Consider the following 22,760-nt stretch of genomic DNA (forward strand, 5'->3'; position numbering starts at 1 on the left):
AACTATAGGGATTTACTGTATTTCCAAACTTTGGAACAGTATGATAAACTACAGTGTCACACCAAGATGATATTCCAGAGCTCCAAGAAACATATTTATGCGATAGCAAGAGTGTGACATTTGGTTAATCATTCTGTGATACTGTTCTGATCCCTACAGCACTTGAATTTTCAACTAACCTGACAGTTAAATGACACTGTGGAATATCCACCTTCCCTCCAATTTTTCATAATTCAAAAAAGCAGCTTTGAGGACTGGTGTTAAAAGGTTCAAACCGCCCTTAACTGATTCCTAATTGTACTTACAACTTTGAAGCAGTTCCTAAGAAGAGAGTGGGGTTCTTGAAAAAACACTTTACAAACTTTTTGCTTAGCTGTGCTGGCACATGGCTTTACTGTCTTCTGTTCATAGCTGCAGTGACTGCTCACCTGAGAAAACAAGATCAGTCAATCCCTAAACACAGGTTTTTAAAGCACTTGTGTTGTGTACAATCCCTTCATGTGCATTGGAAGACACAATCGCAAGTCATTTATTTTTCTGTATATCACGCTGAATACTTGTTTACTGTTTCATTAATGACAAGATGTGCTCTGCACGTTTTTTAAATGAAACAATGACTGTATCATCTTATAAATATTACAGGTTACAAGCATTGTTTCCTTTTCCTCTTGATTTTTGTGATTCATTCCAGATTTTATTTATTCATTTATTTTTGGTATGGCTGCTGCAACAAGTTGTAAGGTAACCATATTTTATAATCAAGCATAATGTTATTAAAAGTAATGCTTTTATTAGTCCTTTTATAGAGGGGAAACATATGGTTACTCAGATTCTTTCTATCACCTTGTTAATAAACAAAGTAAAATTTTAAGAGAAAATAATCACAAGTGGAAGGTCATAGCAGTTACAAACACTTCTGCACAGTAAGATGGGGGTGAACTTTCATGACAATTTGTTCAGACCCAGTCACACAATAGTGATATGCAACAGGAACAAAATCAGCTTGTGCTGTGATTTGTTTGGCACAAACATTGAACATTTGTGCTTTAGATCAGGACACAGAATCACAGAATCACAGGGCTGGAAGGGACCTCAGGAGGTCATCTAGTCCAGCCCCCTGCTTCAAGCAGGATCAACCCCTACTAAGTCATCCCAGCCAGGACCTTGTCCAGCCGGGACTTAAAAACCTCAAGGGATGGAGAATCCACCACCTCTCTAGGCAACGCATTCCAATGCTTCGCCATATGGTCAACTCTATAGTGAGGCAGAACACAAATATAAGCCTCATGTTCTACTGTCTCCTTAAGGAGAGAATTTTAATGTGACAGTTTTGCCTCCCAAACTGTTCTTTTTCTGTGCAGACATTCAGCTGCGTGGCATCTGGTGTGCAAAGTGGCCTTTCTCAGCCTCCCCTGCTGTAATGGCAACTGCTCACCAGAGCTAAGCACTGAGCAGGATGTCTTCCTGGCTACGTCTACACGTGAAGGCTACATCGAAGTAGCCTATTTCGATGTGGCGACATCGAAATAGTCTATTTCGATGAATAACGTCTACACGTCCTCCAGGGCTGGCAACGTCGATGTTCAACTTCGACGTTGCTCAGCCCAACATCGAAATAGGCACAGCGAGGGAACGTCTACACGCCAAAGTAGCACACATCGAAATAAGGGAGCCAGGCACAGCTGCAGACAGGGTCACGGGGCGGACTCAACAGCAAGTCGCTCCCTTAAAGGGCCCCTCCCAGACACACTTTCATTAAACAGTGCAAGATACACAGAGCCAACAACTAGTTGCAGACCCTGTATATGCAGCACGGACCCCCAGCTGCAGCAGCAGCAGCCAGAAGCCCTGGGCTAAGGGCTGCTGCCCACGGTGACCACAGAGCCCCGCAAGGGCTGGAGAGAGAGTATCTCTCAACCCCCCAGCTGATGGCCGCCATGGAGGACCCCGCTATTTCGATGTTGCGGGACGCGGATCGTCTACACGTCCCTACTTCGATGTTGAACGTCGAAGTAGGGCGCTATTCCCATCCCCTCATGGGGTTAGCGACTTCGACGTCTCGCCGCCTAACGTCGATTTCAACTTCGAAATAGCGCCCAACACGTGTAGACGTGACGGGCGCTATTTCGAAGTTACTGCCGCTACTTCGAAGTAGCGTGCACGTGTAGACGCAGCCCCTGTGTCATAGTGATGTAATTGTGTGGCATGGCTTGAAGAGTAAAGTCACCAGTCACCTGCCAGCAAACACCAAGTCTATCACTTATGCAACACTAGCCATCTTCGCTGACCTATGGTGCAAGAATCCTCAGATGACTCCTATGAGGCAGAATATAGGCACTTTCAGGCCTGGATCTGGACTACGATGCTGTTTTCCTGCTGCTTCCCTCTCCTAGCATCTATTGCTGAGGTAAACCTCCTGATCAGGAGGAAAAGATTTCAGCTCCATTTTATCAATACAGCAGAGTATTTCCAATGTATTGTCTCATCCTATCCCTTATACAAAGTTTGTACCAGTTACAATGAGCTCCTGACTTGGTGTATTTGTATACCTGTCCATTGCTCTAATGGTGTATGACAATGGTACATTATCAGCAAGTCAATCTTTTTATTGCTTTTTCTGAATGGGATATGAGTCAAACTGATTGCAAGCAGCACACAGAATTTAGCTAAAGTAATTTATAGATTCCTCTTGGTGGGATTCAGCGCTGCACAGATGCTGTGTGGTATACAAAAAATGCAGTAATCAGTAGTATTAGCAGGATCATTATGGCAACCATTTTTAAAGGTCATGCACACAACCTAGCTTGTTTATGATATTACAACATATTTCTTATATATATATATATTGTGTTAAACTGATTAGTTTGACAGACTCAGGTTGCCCAGGTGCTTTTCCACTGAGTGCTAATTTTCATTCTGAAATAAATTAAGGAAAATAGTATTTATTTATATATTATATATATTATAACAATACACCTCTTTTCCTGTCCAACCATGATTCTGCTCATATTACCACATTAGCATATGCTGCACACTCATTAGAGTCCTTCTGATTCTCCAATAGCAGAGCAGAAGCACGTTATCTTGAATCCTTCTGCTATTTGGGGTGGAGCTCAGAAGCTCTGAACTGGAGTTTGATGGTTGTAGAGGTTCTGGGTTGAGAATTAGCTCATGGTCTTGCAAGTGAAGAGAAAGCAAAGTGCTGCAAAGTCTCATTGGTGACACCTGCTTTGGGTATCTTCTGAGTAAGCTGTTTAGTAACTGATGTGCTGAGGCCACAGAGCAGTTCTAGCAAACTGGAGCTGATGCTCTCAAAGGCAAACAACTTGACCAGGCATTGAAAGCAGAGTTTTGGTTTTTTTTTTGCAGTAAGTCCTGTAATACAACGTATGAGCTCTGTTCATTTTTCCCAAGGAGCGTGCTATCAAATACATAGTAACTGAAAAGCAGTCCTGTAGCACTTCAAAGACTAACAAAATTATTTATTAGGTGACGAGCTTTCATGAGACAGACCCACTTCTTGAGCTCTGGAAATTTGATAAAAGTAAACTGGCACAATGAGAATTTAACGGAAAAGATAGAAAAAATTAAATGAAAACTGATGAATCAGTTACACAGGACAGAAGGAGGGCAAAACGGGGGGGGTAGAAAATTACTTACTGTAAGGCTGGGTCCACACGTGCCCCTTCCTTTCGAAAGGGGCATGTTAATGAGCAGGTTCGAAAGATGCTAATGAGGCACTGCCATGAATATGCAGCGCCTCATTAGCATAATGGCGGACGCGGCGATTTGGAAGCGCGGCTTTTTGAATCGCACGCCACCCATAGAGATGGGACCTTCCGAAAGGACCCCGCCCCCAGTTTTCAAAAGCCCTTCTTCCTATCTGGTGATTGGAAGAAGGGCTTTCGAAAACTGCGGGGGGGTCCTTTGGGAAGGTCATGTCTCCACGGGTGGCGCACGATTCGAAAAGCTGCACTTTCGAATTGCAGTGGCTGTCATTATGCTAATGAGGTGCTGCATATTCATTGCAGTGCCTCATTAGCATATTTCAAACCTGCTCATTAACATGCCCCTGTCGAAAGGGAGGGGCATGTGTAGACACAGGGCAAGTGTCTGTTAAGTTACGTGAGTTGCCTGAGATCACTATGAATATCAAAAATGGAGAAACTGTCCTTGTAATGTGTAAGACAATTGATATCTTTGTTGAGATCAAGGTGTAAAGTATTGAACCTGAGAATGAACTCCAATTCAGATGTCTCCCTTTGTAATCCGGTGTTAAAGTCTCTTTGTCTTAGGGTGCAGATTTACAGGTCTTGGATGCTATGGTCCACTCCATTGAAATGCTCACTGACAGGTTTATGTGTATTCAGATGTCTGATTTGTGTTCATTCATCCTTTGGTAGAGTAACTGTCCAGTTTGTCCAATATACATAGCAGAGGGGCATTGCTGGCACGTGATGGCATATGTAACATTGATGGAGGTACAGGAATATGAGCCCCTGATCATGTAACTCACATGGTTAGGTCCAGTGATGTTGTCTCCAGAGTAAATACGTGGACAAAGTTGGTAACAGAGTTGTAGGGAAAAGTTCCAGGGTTAGTATCTCTGTGGTGCGGCCATGTGGTTGCTAGTGACAGTTTTCCTGAGGTTTGGGAACTGCCAGGGCCTCTCACCCAGGGCCTCTGCAGCATCATGTTCCAATACAGGGTGTAGACTGTCAATAATGCACTGGAGGGGTTTGAGGTGGGGGCTATTGGTGATGACAAGTAGTGTTCTGTTATTAGCCTTCTTCAGCCTACCTAGAAGTAGCTAGTTTCTGGGTAACTGCATCAGTTACGCAATCAGGGACTCAATTTTATTCCTTCTGTCCTCCTCCCCACCATCTGCCCTCCTTCTGTCCGATGTAGCTGATTCATCAGTTTTCATTAATTTTTTTTCTATCTTTCTATTAAATTCTCATGGCAACTTTCAGCCCAGGTGAGAGATTTCAAAATTTCCATATTTGGTTTCTGTCTGGAGATGAATTTTCATAGACTGTTTAAGTGCATAAAGCAGTTTTCCCCCAAATAAATATCGGGTGAATATTTTGGCTCATGTTTCCAATATTCTGTGGCTACTCATCCTCCCATCTTCCCTGTACAGTTTTAACCATTTCAGTAAAATAGAATTTCTCTGTCATATGCGTATGTTACACGTAACTTTTTGTGTTCTAAGTGCTGCCTGTGCCTGAAAGGACAATATTTTGCAACAATCCTTTCAGATAGCAGGGAGGTAGCCAGTATACCTGCCAGCTCTGGGTGAATTCTTGCACGCTACCAGTGTAGGAATGATTGGGAAGCATCCATTCATTTACAGCTTCATTGTCATTGGTACCAAAAAGACCAGCTGACACACCTGAAACCAAATGAAAAATAAAGTAAGATAGGAACAGAGCCATAGGAGAATGCTGGTTTTAGAAGCTGTCATGATCATGAGGGTTAGCCAGCAGCCTGGGAGTAAACGGGTTAACCTCCTTAGCCAGGTGGGGTTGCCCTATAGGAATGTAGGTAAGAATTGAATTTTGGCTCCTCCCTCTTTTGTTCTCTGTCTTTTTTAAATTCTTCTTTCCAGCCATGAGGGAGAGAGACACAGAATATCTCCCTCCAAGAACAGGCCCTCCAATCTTCTGTAAGTAGGGTAAAGTTTAGATAGATCCGTTAGGCTTTATTGTTTTATGGTTTGGGAAGAGGGATCTGATGTCTGTGCATTTTTTAGAAATGTTCTTTTACTCTCCTTGTAACTAAGTTCTAGGCCCATGGTGGAGACTCCCCATGTGTTTTACTTTGTGACTCTTCCATGTAGTCATGAGGCTTGCAACATCAATATTGTTGTAATAATAAAAGCTCTTTCTTTTTCTTTTTATTAGCTTGGTATTGGTTAATGTTTGTGTCCTGGTTTTTACTTTTGAGGCTGAGATTTCCCAAGTAGTCTCTCCCTGGTTTCCTTATTATTACGTGGGTGGTGGCAGCGAATTTTATCCCCAAAATCTAAGGGTTTTTAAGATTTTGGGGGGAAGTTTATACCAAAACCTGGTAGATAAGGTTTTGGAGGTACTTTTGCTGGCCCCCACTTCTGCATTTATCTTGCTAGAGTGGGGAAGGAGCCATGACAGAAGCCATGACTGGCCTCTTACTCTCTGGCCTGGTGGAGGTGAGGCATAAGGCAGAGGTGATATATTGGAGGTCCAGAAGGATGGACTCCCTTGGTAGAGTAACAGATTGTGAGGGCTATACTGTCACCCCGTGTTAGCTTTTCACTCTGCCCTCCTGTCCAGAGAAAGGAGCTCCCACAACAGAAGACATAGATTCCTGTAAAAAGAGAGGGTGGGGTGCTGTAAAGAGGGGAAGCCATGAGCAGGGTTTGTTAATCATACAAAAAAAGGAAGCTTTTGTACCATATGTTCACATGCTATGTTACTTTGGAGCTATGAGACAGAAGCTCTCAGGCTGGCTTGGACACAGTACTGGCACCTCAAGCTGCTATGCTCTATTAAAGACAGGACAATTATAATAATGCTGTATAAACATTTGCTGCTGTTAATGAAGGGACATGTTCTATCTGTCATCACATTCATTGGCAGGGTCTTGTACCATCTCCAGGGCTTGAAGGACAGGCTGGTACCAGGCACCGCAGCCCATAGTCTGAAACCTGAGGTTTCTAGAATTCAGAAAGGAGCAGGTGTGCTAAGTGTTCAGTAGTTACCGTGATGCCATCCATCCAGCGTAAGAGTACAGATATCGTAGTGAAAGTCACAGGAGACAGAAATGCCATTTTCATTCGATACTTCTATCCTGTCAGCCTCCTGTCTTACGTTGAGTCCATTCTTTTCAAGGGACTGATCCAGACCGAGGCAGTTCTCTTCCAGCAGGGAAAAATTGGACATCTTGTATGTCTGTTTTAAGATAAGAATTTTCAGGGTAACTATCTCAGAACAGACCTTCCCAGGTGTTGATTCCCCTGAACTCCCCAATGAATTGCATTTTCAAATATCTGAAACCTCACTTATGTTAGAAATTGCGGCTCCTGGTCGCGGGGTGAGCTCCTACGGGGCATGCATGGAACTAGATGGTTCCATTTATGCCCACGCCTGTGGAGAAGGTACTAGTGTTCCGGAGGGAGCAGTGAAGCACAAAGCTTCCCAGGAGGGCAGAAGCTTGTTAATCGAAGCGCAGCTGCTCTAGTTCTTCTTGGCTTACATGGGCTGCACAAGAGTTGGGAGAAGGGTTCCTTGAGCCCTCCCCACTCCACGTATCCACATACAGGCCAGGCAGAACACAGGCCAGGACTGGTAGCATTCATCTCTCTTATGGAGGACTAGTCCCTTTTGCTGAGATATTAGTGGGCTTTTCCTTTCTTTTCATTCACTTACGTGAGTCCCAGAACGCTAAGTCTGGAGTGCGGATAAAGTTGCTGTTTGGCTTCTTTGTAAAGTGCAATGATTTCAGTGCTGCGCATTCTCTTCTGGCGAGGAACGAAGGCCCATGTGCAGAGGGACTGCGAGGGTTGCATTTGCACCTCCTCCGTGGGCTGCCCCCACCCCTTCCCCACACCATCCCGTCCCTGCCCGACCAGCCTGGCCGTGGATTACTGGGACAGGGGGCAGGGCAGGGCAGGTAGTGGCAGTGGCAGTAGCAGGGGATCACCTCTCTGCATCCTCCCTCTCCCCTGCACTCGCAGCACTCCACCACCTCCGCCAGGCCCACGGAGAAGTGGGGCTCAGCAGGCCGGGAGGCCACAGTGGAGTGCTGTGTGGTGAGTGCTGAGGGGGGAGGGTCCAGGGAAGTGATCCTCTGTGGCTGCTGCTGCTGTCTGCCACCTGGCTCCTGCCCAGGTAAGCCTCCCCTTCCCAGGCCAAGGGGAGGAGGGATCTTCAGGGCAACCTCGGGTGGGGTGCAGGGGTTCCCTGGGCTGAGCGGAGGCTGGGAGGGGGGGTGTTTGGGCCAAGTGAGTGGGGGGGGTTTGGGTCGAGGGGGGGCTGTGTTTGGGGCCCAGTGGAGGGGGTTCAGTCTGACAGGGGTGGAGTGAAGGCAGGTTTGTGGGTTGAGCAGGAGATGAGGGGATGGGAGGCTGGAGGCGGAGCAGGGGGCAGGGCCAGCTGGAGAACAAACAGCGGAGGGAGAAGGGCAGGACCCACTGGGTGTGTGGGGAGGGGTCATCCATATTTACAAAAAAACCACCCCCCTCTGAAATTCCTGCGTACGGGCCTGCTCTCCTCTCCTACCTTGAGTCGTGGGTAGATATCAATGATCGTCCAGTTCATCTTCATATGCAGCGAATGGAAGTCGTTACCCTCCTGGTTCAGCACCACAGTAAATGTATTGTGTACAAAATCCTTGGCAAGAAGAACACTGCACACTGATGTCAGGTCATACATTCGTCCATCAAAAGTTCTGACGTGCTTGTTTCCCATCAGCACAGCATGGTCTAGGGCATGACATTGCAAAAGCACTGTCTTTCTAAGATCTTTGTCAGCATAAATGCTAAAGCAGTTAAATATTGTCCTGTACCAGCAAATTGTTCAGCAGGAAAAGCGAATCCCTTTCCTTCTAATTATACACCCAACTGCATCCCAGTGCCCTGGGACTTGAGAAGTAAGAAAACAGGATTCACAGTTTGCACTTGAGCCCATCTTGGTTTATAATCTTACTGCTAACTACACATATTCTTACACACAGGCAGCCCACTCTGAAACTCCCCCTTTCTGCTCAATTACTGGAGCTAATGGAGCACTGTCCAAGCAACTACTATTTCCGGGAGATATCATGTCTCTTGATTGTTGGATAGGTGCTCAGTGACAGCAATGCTAGCTACCTAATGGGGTCTCCGAAGTTCCTGCAGAGCCAGTCTTGTACACTCTGAAGTTAAAGGGTCGTTTACTTCAATGAGATTAGGATCAGGCCCTTGGTATAAAACCCGATGTTACCTCAGCCAAAATGTGTGCGGTGAGACAAATCATTACACCTCATCACAAAGAGATGTGGGTGAGATATCAATATATTCAGCAAGCTCCTTCCCAATTTCTCAGAGTGGTGTGGTATATAACACAGCTTTTATGTACAGTATGTCATTTAAAACACTCAGAAAAGTTCCCATGGGAGTTTGCTAGAGTTGAAAGTTCACAAAAAGGGCTGATTTACCAGTAGGTGACTATTGCCCTGCCAAAATATCACTCTACATAAAATACGTAAAAATGCCACCCACAGAAATATGTTAATTAACCTCTTCTCTATTTATGCAACATTCTGTCTGGCGCTCAGAGGGAAGTAGGACCAGCTTACAAATACATTAGAACTTTCCAGGAACCTACGTTCAAAGGGACTCTCCATCAGCCTCTGTTTGAGTCTATAATACTCAGCCACTGGGTTGATGTTGTACAGGTCCCTGAGGGGCCTCATTAGCTTTTCTTCAATGAGGTAGTTAGTGATGTTTGCCAGGCCCACAAAGTGGTCTTCTTTAGGCAGCACTGGCAGGTTCACTGCCACTGAACAGTTCCTGTGGAATGCAAATGATTAACTTGTGGTGTTACTGGCATTAAATTGATTCAATGCAGTTAATGTATCAAATGTTATAGAACAGGAAAGAAAAGCGCTACTTAAGGCTGAGTGTAGCATAGCTATATTATGTGCTATTGATGTTTATTCTCTGAAGTGGGAAAAGCAGCCCATGATAATAGAAGATAACATTATTTGGTATAAAGGGGGTCCAAGGCAGGGGCTAGCTGCTTGGGTCTGATCCCTAAGAATGCAATTTGATGTGAGAAGTAAATAGGCAAGATTCTGTTTAGAATGTACTGCAGTGTCGAGCTTTCCCGAAAGCAGGAATATCCACTGTTACCTGGCTGAGAAACTGAACAGGTTTGATAAAGGCTTCCGGATCTTGTTCACAGCGCTGGAGATTTTGGCATCTGTCCACCTCAGTATCTGATGTGTTGCCTAACGGGGAACCAGAGCAGTGCATCATTAAAGCAACTGTGCCACTGAAGTGCATTTTGGACAAGCCAAAATGTTGCTTTGATATCAAAGGACTATTTGTAAACGTAATGCTTGACCCACCCTCACATCTGTCACTTGCCTAACAGCATGTCATCTGTTATGTAGGGACAGCTGGTGAGCGAGAAGTTAGTCATGTTAATATCTGAGAGAAATACATTCTTCCTGTGATGTCATTTAACATGTACCAACGCTTCAGTGAGTTGATGCCCTATAGCTCCCACTGATGAGGATTGAGCTCTCCATGGGTTCTGCAGCACAGCCAACCTTCTGTAAGTAGTCGTAGCTATGTCGTATCTCAGGAGGTCCCAAACCTATTTACACACTAGAATGTGACAGGAATTATGCACGTACCTCTGAGTTGGGAAGACAGTAACAATGTGGGTGGCAAGTAGCTGCTAGTGGTGTCAATTTGGCCAAAGACACCAGTGGGGCGCACCCTGTAATATGAATGTGCCACTAAGATACGCAGCTACTTTTTCAAAAGTCACAAACCCGTACATCAGAGGTATGTGCACAGAGCAGGCAAGTGGAACTCTACCTGTGTAATTTGTATACATAAAAAATTTGCTTAGCATTTAGGTGCCATTTTAGTAGCTAGGTTGAGGCATATGGCCCTTGATCCCCACACAGAGCAGACAAAACCTTGGATTTTAGTAAGATCTCCTGTGATCAGCCCCAAAGAAGAAAGGGTTCAACGATGGCATCAACCTACAAAAGCTTCCGGGTGAATCAGTCTGAATGGAACCTGAACCAGAGCTGTATGTAGGTCAAAGCTAATGCTTGGCTGGATCTACAAACCACCCCCTCTGGCCCACATAAAAATGATGCCTTATTTTATACTAACCAAATCCAAGCTTGTTTTCATGGCATTTAATATCACCTGGATTGGTTCCATTAACCATACATCTTTTACAATACTGGGAATAAAAGCCTGGATTTTCTTCATATATGCCTCTGTTTTCTCTTGCCAAACCTCGTCCAGTGGCTTCAAAGTCACATCGTAGTATGCATCCTTCAGCGTGGCTAATGGCTCTGAAACAAGTAAGGAACTGACCTTAGCAAATACATTTTAACAGGGGCCCCAGTTGTAAATCAGTACAAAATCTTCACTTCCCCAGCAAAGGAGGAGAGGGGCAGTGAAAACAAGAGAAAAGACTGCAGAGCAGACAGGAGCTTCTGTCCTTGGTCCTCTCCATGAACACTAGGCTCTGGGGCAGGCACCTGCAAACAGGGACACCCTGATCTGCCAACATGCCACCAGCATCCAGCCCAGCAGCAGACACTGAGATGGTGGGGAGCACACACAACTTTTGCAAATCCACTGGAAGGAAGGTTATGTGACTCGCTTTCCCCATGCTCCTTCATCTGCCCATGGCTGCTTTGCATGAGCAGCATGCCTCAGTGCCTGGCTGCTCTACCCCTTCTGCTCTGCCTCCGAGGTCATCACCCTTCAAGATGGAGCAAGGGCACAATCTGGTTATTAGAACTGAAAACACAAATACATGTTTCAAAGGAGGCCAAGGACTAAGTGCTTCTAAGGGCAAAAAGGGGCAGATCATGTTGTGTGGCTCTGGTAAAAGTTTTCTCTTGCACAATACTCACAAATGCATAAAGTTCATGTTATTTCCCTCTGTTATTTTACTGCAAATGTTGTTCATCTGAAACATCACGTGAAGTGCTAGCCATGGAACAGCCGGCAGCGCACTGACCACAGAACAGGTCCTGTGCCCAAGATCTGGTTACCTGGAGTCCCAGCACTCCAGTCCTCAGGTTAATGGTCCTTCAGTTTAAACCCTGGGCAGGGATGCAGGGATGGGGGTGGGTGCAGGGGGTTGTCAGGATATTTTCAGCACATACACCTTGATTGAGGAACCTGCTCCAAGTCTTAGTCTGACAGGGCCTAAATTTACTGACATTCAGGCCATGAGTCAAAGACTACACTTGTCATCCAGGATTTCATTAGAGAATGTGTTAACCAGAGTTACTTGGAGGCTTTTTTACTCTGGCGTCCAGAGAAATGATCTATGTGAATATGGATCCAGTGGAGCTTATATAGATATTTTTAGATTATTGAGCAAAGCCCAGAGTCTAGCCCAGCGCTTTTCCTTAGATCAAAATAAAAGCCCTTGTGCTATCCAGCATCTCATTTACTCCATTTGCTGAGCCCTGGCATGGTGCTGTGCTGCACACCCCGTCGCGTTCAGAGGCACTGCTTACTTTGCAGTTCGTTGTGCATTTGCCGTACAGTGTCTTGAATTGTTTCGAAGTAAAGCGGGAGGTTGTTCTGCAGGGTTTGCTTCATGCCACTCTGCTTCCATGTCAGGGCCACAGCTTCACCCGCAGTTTGGAGGATTCTGGCAAACTCCTGGGAGGCTTTCAAAGGCCAACCAGCCGCTTCATACAGGAAATCAATTTGCTGCACCTACAATGGGTCCCAAAGAGCAAGAAATGTAGAAATGTGCTATGATTTCTAGCAAACGTGTGGAGCATGTTGTTCTGTGACAATCATCAGCATGGGGGATGGGGGGGATGGGTAGCTCAGGACTATCATTTCTTTAGCAGCAAACTACACAGCTATTGCCTGATCGTTCTGTGGGGATTTTCTGTCAGACTCTGTAGTCCGTTAGCTCACATTGAAGAAGCTGTGTGGTGTATCTGCAAGCACACTGGGACGTGCACCTGGAAGACATAAAGCCTAAGCCTCCCACAGGAATGTGGCCTGCCAGGGTGTAATGTAGGGAGTCCCAGAGGGAGGCAAGGATTGCTGGGGTCCAAGGGTGGCCCATTTCAGACTTGTGGAGGCTGTAGGCCTGCCCGGTGGGATCATGGGGACCCTTAGGGTCTGGCTTGCTAAAGGGACCACTCCTAAAGGCTACAGGCTGGCACAGACTGCGACTCCATGAGTTTTGGATCACGCTCACAGACAGGCTTGCACACCTAGTGGGGAGGGCTGTAAACTCGGTTCATCAGGGCACAGCAACCTAAGTTCTGAGGTAAGTGGAGAAGTGGGATAGAAGAAAGAAAAACAAGGAGGATAGGGCAACAGAGGAGGACCCCTGGACTGTACTGAGAAAGCCAGGCAGTCGGGTCGTTATCTCTGGTGCCTGTACATGAACGCAAGAAGCCTGGGAAACAAGCAGGAAGAATTGGAAATCCTGGCAAAGTCACAAAACTATGATGTAATCGGAATAACTAAGACTTGGAGGGACAACTCATACAAGAGGATCACCACGATGGAATGTTATAAACTGGCAGGGGAGGCTCAACTGGTTGTGCTCAACGATCAACAGCTTGATGTCTGGTTGGTGCTTGGTATTGAGTGGAGAACCCCCAGGTGTCAGTCCCGGGGCCAGTTTTGTTGAACATCTTCATTAATGACCTGGATGCGGGTGTGGATTCCACTGTCAGCAAGTTGGTGGGTGACACTAAGCTAGGGGGAGAGGTGGATATGCTGGAGTGTAGGGATGAGGGTCAGAGTGGCCTAGACAAATTGGAAGGTTGGGCCAAGAGAAATCTGTTGAGTTTTAAGCAGGAGAAGTGCAGAGTCCTGCATTTAGAATGTAAGAATCCCCAACACTGCTACAGGTTGGGGACCGACTGGTTAAGCAACGGTTCTGCAGAAAAGGACACGAGCATTATACTGGATGTGAAGCTGGACACAAGTAAAAAATGTGCCCTTGTAGCCAAGAAGGCTAATGGCATATTGGGGTGCATTAGGAGGAGCATTGCCAGCAGGTCTGGAAAAATTATTCCCTTTATTCAACACTGATGGATCCACATCTGGAATATTGTGTATAATTCTGGGCCTCCCATTACAAAAAGGTTGTGAACACACTGGAGAGAGTCCAGTGGAGGGCAACAAAAATGATCCAGTGCTGGAACACATGATTTATGAGGAGAGAGTGAAGGATTTAGGCTGACTTAGTCTACAGAAGAGAAGAGTGACTCAGGATTTGATAGCAGCCTTCAACTACGTGAAAGGGGATTATACAGAGGAGCTGTTTTCAGTGGTGACAGATGTTAGAATGAGGAGCAATGGTGTCAAGTTATAGAGTGGGAGGTCCAGGCTTTTATTTTATTAAAATAAAAAATTTCACCAGGAGGGTGGTGAAGCACTGGAATGTGTTACCTAGTAAGGTGGTGGACTCTCCATCCCTACAGGTTTTTAAATCCCATCTTAACAAAGCTCTGACTGGGATGACTTAGCTGAGATTGATCCTGCTTTGAGCAGGGGGTTGGTCTTGATGACCTCCTGAGGTCTCTTCTAAACCTCTGATGCTATGATTCCTATATGAAAGCAATATCTGATTTATTAGAGGACCAGATTCTGAAAGGTATTGAGTGCCTATAAGTCTACTAAAGTCTCTGGGGATGTGAGATGGGTCAACATCCCTTAGGTTTTGTAATACAGATGCTGAAACTTTATAAGCCTGTAATGTGCTTTTCCTTCATACCAACGGAAGATGAACCATTTAATGGCTCAAAATAAACAAAACTACCAGAGTTAATTCAAGTGTTAAATCTGTATTAATGGCTGTGACTGAAACCAACCCTGTATTAGAACATAAGAATGGCCATACTGGGCCAGACCAAAGGTCCATCTAGCCCAGAATCCTGTCTTCTGACAGTGGTCAATGCCAGATGCCCAAGAGGGAGTGAACAGAACAGAACAGAACAGGTTATCATCAAGTGATCACTCCCCATCATTTATTTCCAGCCTCTGACAGAGGCTAGAGACATCTTTTCTACTCATCCTGGCTCGTAGCCATTGATGACCTTAACCTCCATGAACTTATCTAGTTCTTTTTTGAACTCTGATAAAGTCCTGGTCTTCACAGCATCCTCTGGCAAGGAGTTCCAGAGGCCGACTGTGCACTGCGTGAAGACAAACTTCCTTTTGTTTGTTTTAATCCTGCCACCCTACACAGGATTTTAATAATCTTTTTACAAAATAGGCCTCATGAGGTTTTATTAGAAACATAACAATTCACAGATGATAATATCATGGTGAAATATAGGTATCAATGTTATATGTAATGTTAACCCCCTCACCCCGATGTTGTTACCATGTGTTCAAACCCACAGAGCCCTGGCTAGGCAAAAGTTGTTAAACAGTCTATCCTAAAGAAAGGCACGTGTGTTCAGTGTCTTTGGCACAGCAAGAGGAGGTAAATCAGTTTTACAAAGGTAAAGGATGAGCTGATGCTTCAAGCCAGATATCATCAAAACTGACTGTCAGCCACCAATCAAGTGGCCATTACTGGGGCAGAAATGGGGGTCAGGAAAAGATTGATCTTGTTCCCCACCAAATAAGATGGAACCTTTTTCACCATGTCGCTGGCTATGCCTACACTACGAGATAAATTCGACTTTTAATAAATTTGATTTTTAACCTCCTTCTTATAAATTCAAATTTAAGTGCCCACAAACCTTCTGGAAATTCGACCTTCCATTTCTCCATGTTGAGTTTCTGCATCCCCATTGCCTTATACGAGTTCTACTGCATGAGCAATGCATTGTGCCCCATCCCACAGTGCCTTAGCCTTGGTTGCTTGTGGGTGTTTGATGTCATGATCTCAGAATGCAAAGCACTGTCCCAGAAGTCAGAGCACCCAGTAATCATGTGAAAATGAACAGGAGAGGGCACCATTTTCTCCTTAGCACAAGCATGGATCCTCAAATGCTTCAAGTCATTCAATATACCATTATGGCAACGTCACAGATTGTCATGTAATTCTTCTGTCAATTAAAAAGTGAGATAATAGTTGAGGATGATGATGAGGATGATGAAGGCTTTGAAGAGGAAATCTTTCTAGTGCAGTCCAAGAACTCATAAATGCTGGCTGCCCTGAATGCTTTGCTGACAGTAGAGTGGCAGTTTTGGACTCGTGAGACCAGCACACACTTGTGGGACAATGTCGTTTTGGAGTTCTGGGACGATCAGCAGTGGGTACAGAACTTTTGTATGTGCAAGTCCACTTTTATGGAACTTTGTGATGTGCTGACCCCCCCCCCACCACCATGAAACGCAGCAACACAGGAGTGAGGCCAGATTTAACGGTTCAGAAGTGAGTGACAATCGCTCTGTGGAAGTTTGCAACACCTGACAGTTACCGGTCAGTCGCAAATCAATTCAGTGTGGGCAGATCTACAGTGGGGGCCATGGTGATGCAGGTAACCAATGCAATCTGTTGGCATCTCCTCAGGAAGATCATGACCCTGGGAGATGTACAGGCCATAGTGGATGGCTTTGTTAGCCAGGCATTTCCTAACTGCAGTGGGGCAATAGATAGTGCACACATCCCTTCATGACCCCAGCCCACCTGGCCTGTGAATACATAAACAGAAAGGGTTACTTCTCCATGGTTTTGCAGGCTTTGCTAGATCACAAAGGTCATTTCACCAGCAACAAAGTGGGATGGTCAGGGAAGGGTCATGATGTGTGCATCTTCAGAAATTCTGGTCTGTACAGAAAGCTCATGGATGGGACTTTTTTCTCCAGACTAGAAAATCAAGATTGGCAACATGGAGATGCCTATTGTGATATTGGGTGACCCTGCTTATGCTGTGCTCCCTTGACTGATCAGACCCGGCACAGGAGCCCTGGACCCCAGCAAGGAAAACTTCAATGTCAGACTCAGCAGGTGCAGAATGGTGGTTGAATGTGCCTTTGGCTGTTTAAAAGCAAGGTTCAGATGCCTATTGTCTCATTTGGACTTTTATGAAACTAATGTCCCAACTGTGATTACAGTGTGCATTATTTTGCATAACATTTGTGAATCCAGCTGGGAGAATTTCCTGACTGTCTGGAACACCATTCCTGAGGCCATGGGCAGGGCTCACTTGCAGCTGCCTACACGGCCCTTCACCAACAACCATGCAGAGGCAGCAGCCGTCAGGGATGATTTAAAACATAGCTTCATAAATGATCTGCCACACACATGATAGCAATGTATTTCCCTGTTGTAATAACAACTAACTACCACTCACCAAACTGATTTGTGCTCCCCTCCAAATGTGAACCAATAAATCAGACTGTGTCTTACACAGAAAGAATGCTTTTACTTGGTGGGAGGGGTTAAGTTGCAGGCAGAAGAATGGATGTGGAGGGAGAGTTTTTTTCCGAAATCAAAGGCAGCTGTGTTATTGGGCCTGTCCAACCTCTCTTGGGTGCCTCTGCCACAAGTCTTCTGCAGACCTTGAAGTAGCAGCAGGCACCTGTGCTATTGGCCCTCTCCACCTCCCTCCTAGGTGCCTCTGCCACGAGTCCTCTGTGGACCTTGGTGTAGTGGTGGGCACCTGTACTATTGGCCCTCTCCACCCCTGCACAGTTCCCCACAATGATTTTTGCACCCTATCACTCATGCATGCCAAAAAAAAAAATCACACTGAGCTCAAAAGAATATGTTTATTTGGTGGGGGGGGAGAGGTTTAAGTGGCGGGGAAAAGAAGCATTGTCAAGGGTGATGGAATAGCCTTTTGCAGTGGACCTTGGCACTAAGGTGGAAGACTGTCCTTGCCCTCCCTCCCTGCTTTCAGGGACTGCGATGATGGGGGGACTGGATGACCTGTCTTCAGACGACTCCCAACTGCTGTGTTGGGAGCCTCTCTGCAGCTCCAGCATGGAGTGTAGGACCTCTGTTTGGTTGCTCACTGCCATTATGAGCTTTGCTACATCCTCCCTCTGGTTTGCCACTTGCTCTCTCTGGAAGTCAAGCACACTCTGCTGCCACTGTGCTTTCTCCCTTTACATGCCACTGGTTTCTGCTTCAGACTGCTCCATGTACTGCAGGATGAGATCCTGCTTGCACCTTTTTCTCTTCCTTGTCCTGTCTCCCACGCTGGGCATGACAGCTGGACAATGAAGGTTAAAATTGAGATACAATTCCTTCTAAGTACTTACTCATGGAATGACTGGGTCTCTGCCTCTACTGTCAGGGAAAGCTTCTTTTTGCAAGGCTGCTCAGGGCTTATTAAGGATGGGATTCCAAGCATGCACTGCAGAAGCCATCATTTACCATCATTTATCCAGAACATTTTGTTGTGGACATGGTAAGCTGTTGTCCACTTTCTGGGGTAGGGGAAGGATGCAAAGAAGGGGAAACTGTCCGGTGTCCTGGAGCAGGGGAAAAAGTTTTTTTTCGGCCATTCCTGGAACAATCTGCTGCAAAGAACAAAGCCCACAGAGACCAGAAGCTGCATTGCAAGGGTGGATGGAGGGGAAGGGTTTGATTCCAGATGCACGCATAGCTGAGTTCTGAGAGATCCCTGCACATAGAAAAAAAAATGCCAGAGGGAGTGGTGGGTTTCCAGCCATCTGCCGGGTTGGGGTAAAAAAGTTTCTTGGTAGCCACCAGAGCAGCCCTCATCAGGGAAAAAGGCCATGTAAAGGACAGCAAAACCACCCGCGCTGCACAAGCTGGTTTGCGATGGCAGGGTCTGCAAAACCTGGCAGCCACGTGGCAAGGGGGCAGGGAGGAGAAGGGTTCAATTCCAGCTGCATGGACAGCTGGGTGTGGAGGGATCCCTGTAAAGTGAAAAAAAAAATGCAGGGGGAAAGGGAATTGGGAGGGGGGAAGACCCGGAGAGCCTGAAACCCACACAGAGATGGGGAGATGGAGTGTACAAAGTGCTGCAATGCGCTCCAGGCAAATGTAAAAGGGCAAGAACCATTGCAAAAAAAAATCCAATCCAAATTCCTGTGCTTCTTTGGGATGTCAAAGAAGACATTAACCTCCTAAAACTAACCAATATTGACAAAGAAGAGTTACTCATCCTGTGTGACCACATGCCTGTAAAATTTTCCAAAATGCTGTGTGGCACCATGACACCAGACTGCTGTCTGGTTGCCTGGCATGGCAAAATGTGCAATAAGTTGAACCTGCTCAAAAACCTGGTGCAAAAAATCCAAGAATGTCTGAATGAGGCCTTTGAGGTCTCCAAAAAGGAGAAGTGCTCCATTCCCAGAAACACTAACGTGCTGTTCTCAGGGGCACAGATCCAGTGCCAATACCATAGCCATACCTATACCTATACCCACCCACAACCCACTTCTACTATTCAGAAAAAAATACTCACCAGAACAGATTTGTCCTGGGGGCTCAGGGACTGGCATAGAGGGTACTGGCCTAGAAGGCTGTTGAGAAGCACTTCTTCTGGTCCCTGCTGGTTGCCCTGATGCCCCTCTCCATTGGCCTCTTCCTCCTGGACACACAGATCCTCTCAGCTCACCCCAGACTCTAGACCAGGGCCTCCAGAATGGTAGCAATGAAGAGTGGGTGACATGGTGGGGTCCCTCCCTCTCAAGAAGCATGTGCAGCTGTTCATAATAGCAGCAGGTCTTTGGTGATGACCCAGACTGCCGTGTGTCTTCCCGGCCTCTGTGATAGGCCTGCCAGAGTTCTTTCACCTTCACCCGGCATTGCATAGATTCACAGGAGTAACCTCTGGCAACCATCATTTGCGAGATCTTATCGTATATGTTCATATTTCTCTTGGACACCTGAAGTGTGCTCACTACTGAGTCCTCTCTCCAAAATGCAAGAAGATCCATAATCTCCTGATTGCTCCACACCGGAGCTCTCTTGCAAGACAGAGAACTACTAGGCAGATCTCTAACATGAGTGCTCATGATTGAAGGAGAAGGCTAATGATGTGATGGCTACCGATGCAGTGTGATGCAACGGGTAAAAGAAATTTTTCATTATGGGCACCCTTTGTATTTCCAGGCCTGGGTGCTGATGAATTAAAATTCAAATTCGTGGGCTTCCTGTGACCTCCTTCCTGTGCACCTGGAAAGCAGCAGAGAAGGAAGCAGCCATACCTGGCAGGTAACCAAGTAGCTTTGTGGGATGCATGTGGGACACTTCTGGAGGCTAACAAATTCTATTTTAAGACATGGCACTTCCACACTGGCCTTGACGCTACATCCAGCAGGTTCTGATGATATTATGATATCAATATTAGTGCCCTCTAATTCAAGTGAATGGTGTTTACAGTGAAGACAGTGATGTTTTAATATTGAGCTAACCACCTTAAATGTGAATCTATCTCAAAGCGTAGATGTAGCCTTGTTCTTCACAGTGAGAAGGCAATTTATGTAAACCTAAGGATAACCCACAGGAAAATGCATTTCAAGTGATATAAAAGTGATAAAAGTGATAGGCAAAAACATGCCAGGTAGCAATGTTCCCTCTAATCTTTTCCTTCCATGTGAGGATATTTTCAATCCATGGGTGGAATACATTTTTATGTGTGCTGCAGCATGTGTGAATGTGCACTGCCAATAAAAACGACACCTACCTGTGGGAGCTCTGCTAATTGGCAGGCGGTATTTGAACCTCTCCTGGGCAGCCGCACAGGTGCCCAGCATACGGGGAACACTGCCAAGTGGTCCCTCTCTCTTTCTCTCCCACCAGATATGACAAAGGAACCAGACTACTGACTTGGGGAACAACTTGCCATGAAAATTTGCTGGGAACATGTGGCAGGGATTTTACTCTGAGCCTAGCCTGGTTTAAGTTTTAGTTGCCAAAAAATGTTCTCTCTTGATTGCTGTGTTTGACCATTTTCACTTTAACCCTTTGTACTTGTATTCACTTAACACCTCTCTCTTTATAATTCAATAATTTCTTTTGTTTTATATAAACCTAATCCAGAGTCATGTTTCAACTGAATTGTTAGAAGAGCAAACTGTTGGATAGTGACCAATGGGGGCAATGGACATCAAATAGCTGAATTGCCCAGGAGAGGGCTGGATTGTGCAGAACTCGCATTGTTGGGACAATCTGGGACTGGGAGTGTGTTGGTATCATCCTGCAAGTAGTACCCAAGACTGGTGGATGTCAGACTATGATTGGAGTGCTTCTGGCAGGCTACTGGGGTCAGAGCTATTGGTCCAGGACTACAGCTATATAGGCACCCTCAGGCTGTTTCCTGTATGGTGTTAGGTTGTTTGTGAGTGGCCCACCTTGGGAGCTACACCAGCAAAGCGCTGTGGTTGCAAAGCACTGTGCACTCAAGGTTGCAAGGTAGGTGGTGAGATAACCCCACACTGATCTGGATTTCACCCCCAAATGGCTCCTTTCCAGAGAATAGCAAAGATGCTTCTTTTGCAATATTCCATAGTGCTTTCGGGTATACTGCAGGACAGCATGGGACCATCCTGCATGAGGTGATTTGGCCATTTCCACGATGTTTACCAGCTTTAATCCAATTGTTCATGCTAATTACTTACTGATCTCCTGAATTTCCAAACAGCTTCATCAAACTTCGTGATCTTCTCCATGAGTTTGGCTTTAAGGTGGGACCCAATTTCATTAAATTTATTCTGTGAAAATAGGAAATATGAGGATTTTATGATTTAGGAGCCACTTATGCTAACTAGATTAAGAATCTAGTCAAACTGTAGCAGAGGTCCCTGGTGGTTAAACACCTCATGGGAAAACAAGATGCATATTTCTCCAAGGGCTTGTCTACACTAGCCCCCTCCTTTGAAGGGGGCATGTAAATGAGCCCAATCAGTGAATAGCAATGAGGTGCAGTGCTGCACATGCAGCACCTCATTAGCATAATTCTCACCATATAAATTTCAAAGTTGCTAACTTAGAAGCACCGGCAAGCCATATAGCCGCAGGCACTTTGAAGTACGCATGCAGCTTCGAAGTTTCCTTACTCCCAAAATGTTTTTGGGAGTAAGGGAACTTTGAAGTTGTGTGGGTACTTTGAAGCACCAGCAGATACACAGCTTGCCAGAGCTTCAAAATTAGCAACTTCGAAGTTCTCCTGGTCAGAATTATGCTAATGAGGTGCTGCATATGCAGCATAGTACCTCATTGCTATTCACCAACCAGGCTCATTTACACATCCCCTTCAAAGGAGGGGGCTTGTGTAGATGAGCCCCAAAGGGTGCAGCCTGGGCTAGTGAGCAAACAGGAGAATTTTGCAATCCTACAGCTGTCTGAAGTCTTTTCTGCTTTCAGCACTCCCATGACGCCCTTCCGGGCATTCACAGGCTCAGCACTGGGTTTTATGCTAGGTAACATCAGGGAATTGCTTCCCTCTCCCTGCTGCTCTGTCTCACTCTCTTCTAGGTAATGTACCAGCTTCTTGGGGCAGCACCTGTTTCTTCTAACGTTTGTACCTAACACAAAGTGATCCCATCTAGTTTTGGGAAGAAGGCGCTTTCGAAATCATGGGGGTTTTGAAGTGCACGTGGCCGTCATTATGCTAACGAGGCACTGCATATTCTTGGCAGTGTCTCATTAGCATATTCTGAAGTGCCACATTACCATAGCCCTCCAAAAGGGGGGCTAATGTGGCCACAGCCTAACACTGTTACCCATGCTCGATAGTCTCCCTGTGGTATGTGCACAGAGCTCCCATTGATCCCTGCAGGATTTCTGTGCTGAGACAGCATCCTGACTTTTGAGCTCTAGGAATGGCTGATCTTTCCAAGTCCACTGTTTGCAAGACTCACCCAAATGTTGACTTATCCCAGATATAAAAATGGTCATGTAACCCCAGAGGCACTGAGACCATGTATTAGAGAGAGTGAAGTCTCTGCTCTACAGCCTGGGCTGACAGCCAACTAGCCTTTAGCTTAGGTAGTAGAGCACAAGGCTTTAGCTGGTATGGACACAGGTTCTCTGTCAACAGTCTGGGTCTGTTGGTGTTATGGTAACAATTACATTGTTCTCAGGGGCGAATCCCAAACATCTCTAATGTGC

The 22,760-nt window shown here is 45.8% G+C and overlaps 1 protein-coding gene across 1 annotated transcript in view; it reads right to left on the reverse strand.

The window, feature by feature from the left end:
* LOC142021855 (uncharacterized) overlaps positions 1-22,760 on the reverse strand; it is a 193,366-nt gene that overhangs the window by 7,894 nt on the left and 162,712 nt on the right. Inside the window, exons 62-70 of the mRNA XM_075011106.1 lie at positions 21,269-21,361; positions 12,250-12,454; positions 10,877-11,064; positions 9,875-9,972; positions 9,348-9,532; positions 8,262-8,464; positions 6,743-6,932; positions 5,286-5,395; positions 306-428 (exon numbers count right to left, since the gene is read on the reverse strand). Coding sequence (XP_074867207.1) covers positions 306-428; positions 5,286-5,395; positions 6,743-6,932; positions 8,262-8,464; positions 9,348-9,532; positions 9,875-9,972; positions 10,877-11,064; positions 12,250-12,454; positions 21,269-21,361 — 1,395 coding nt within the window. The remainder of the gene's footprint in view (positions 1-305; positions 429-5,285; positions 5,396-6,742; positions 6,933-8,261; positions 8,465-9,347; positions 9,533-9,874; positions 9,973-10,876; positions 11,065-12,249; positions 12,455-21,268; positions 21,362-22,760) is intronic.

This window comes from Carettochelys insculpta, chromosome 16 (assembly GCF_033958435.1).
Source record: "Carettochelys insculpta isolate YL-2023 chromosome 16, ASM3395843v1, whole genome shotgun sequence".
NCBI lineage: Eukaryota > Metazoa > Chordata > Testudines > Carettochelyidae > Carettochelys > Carettochelys insculpta.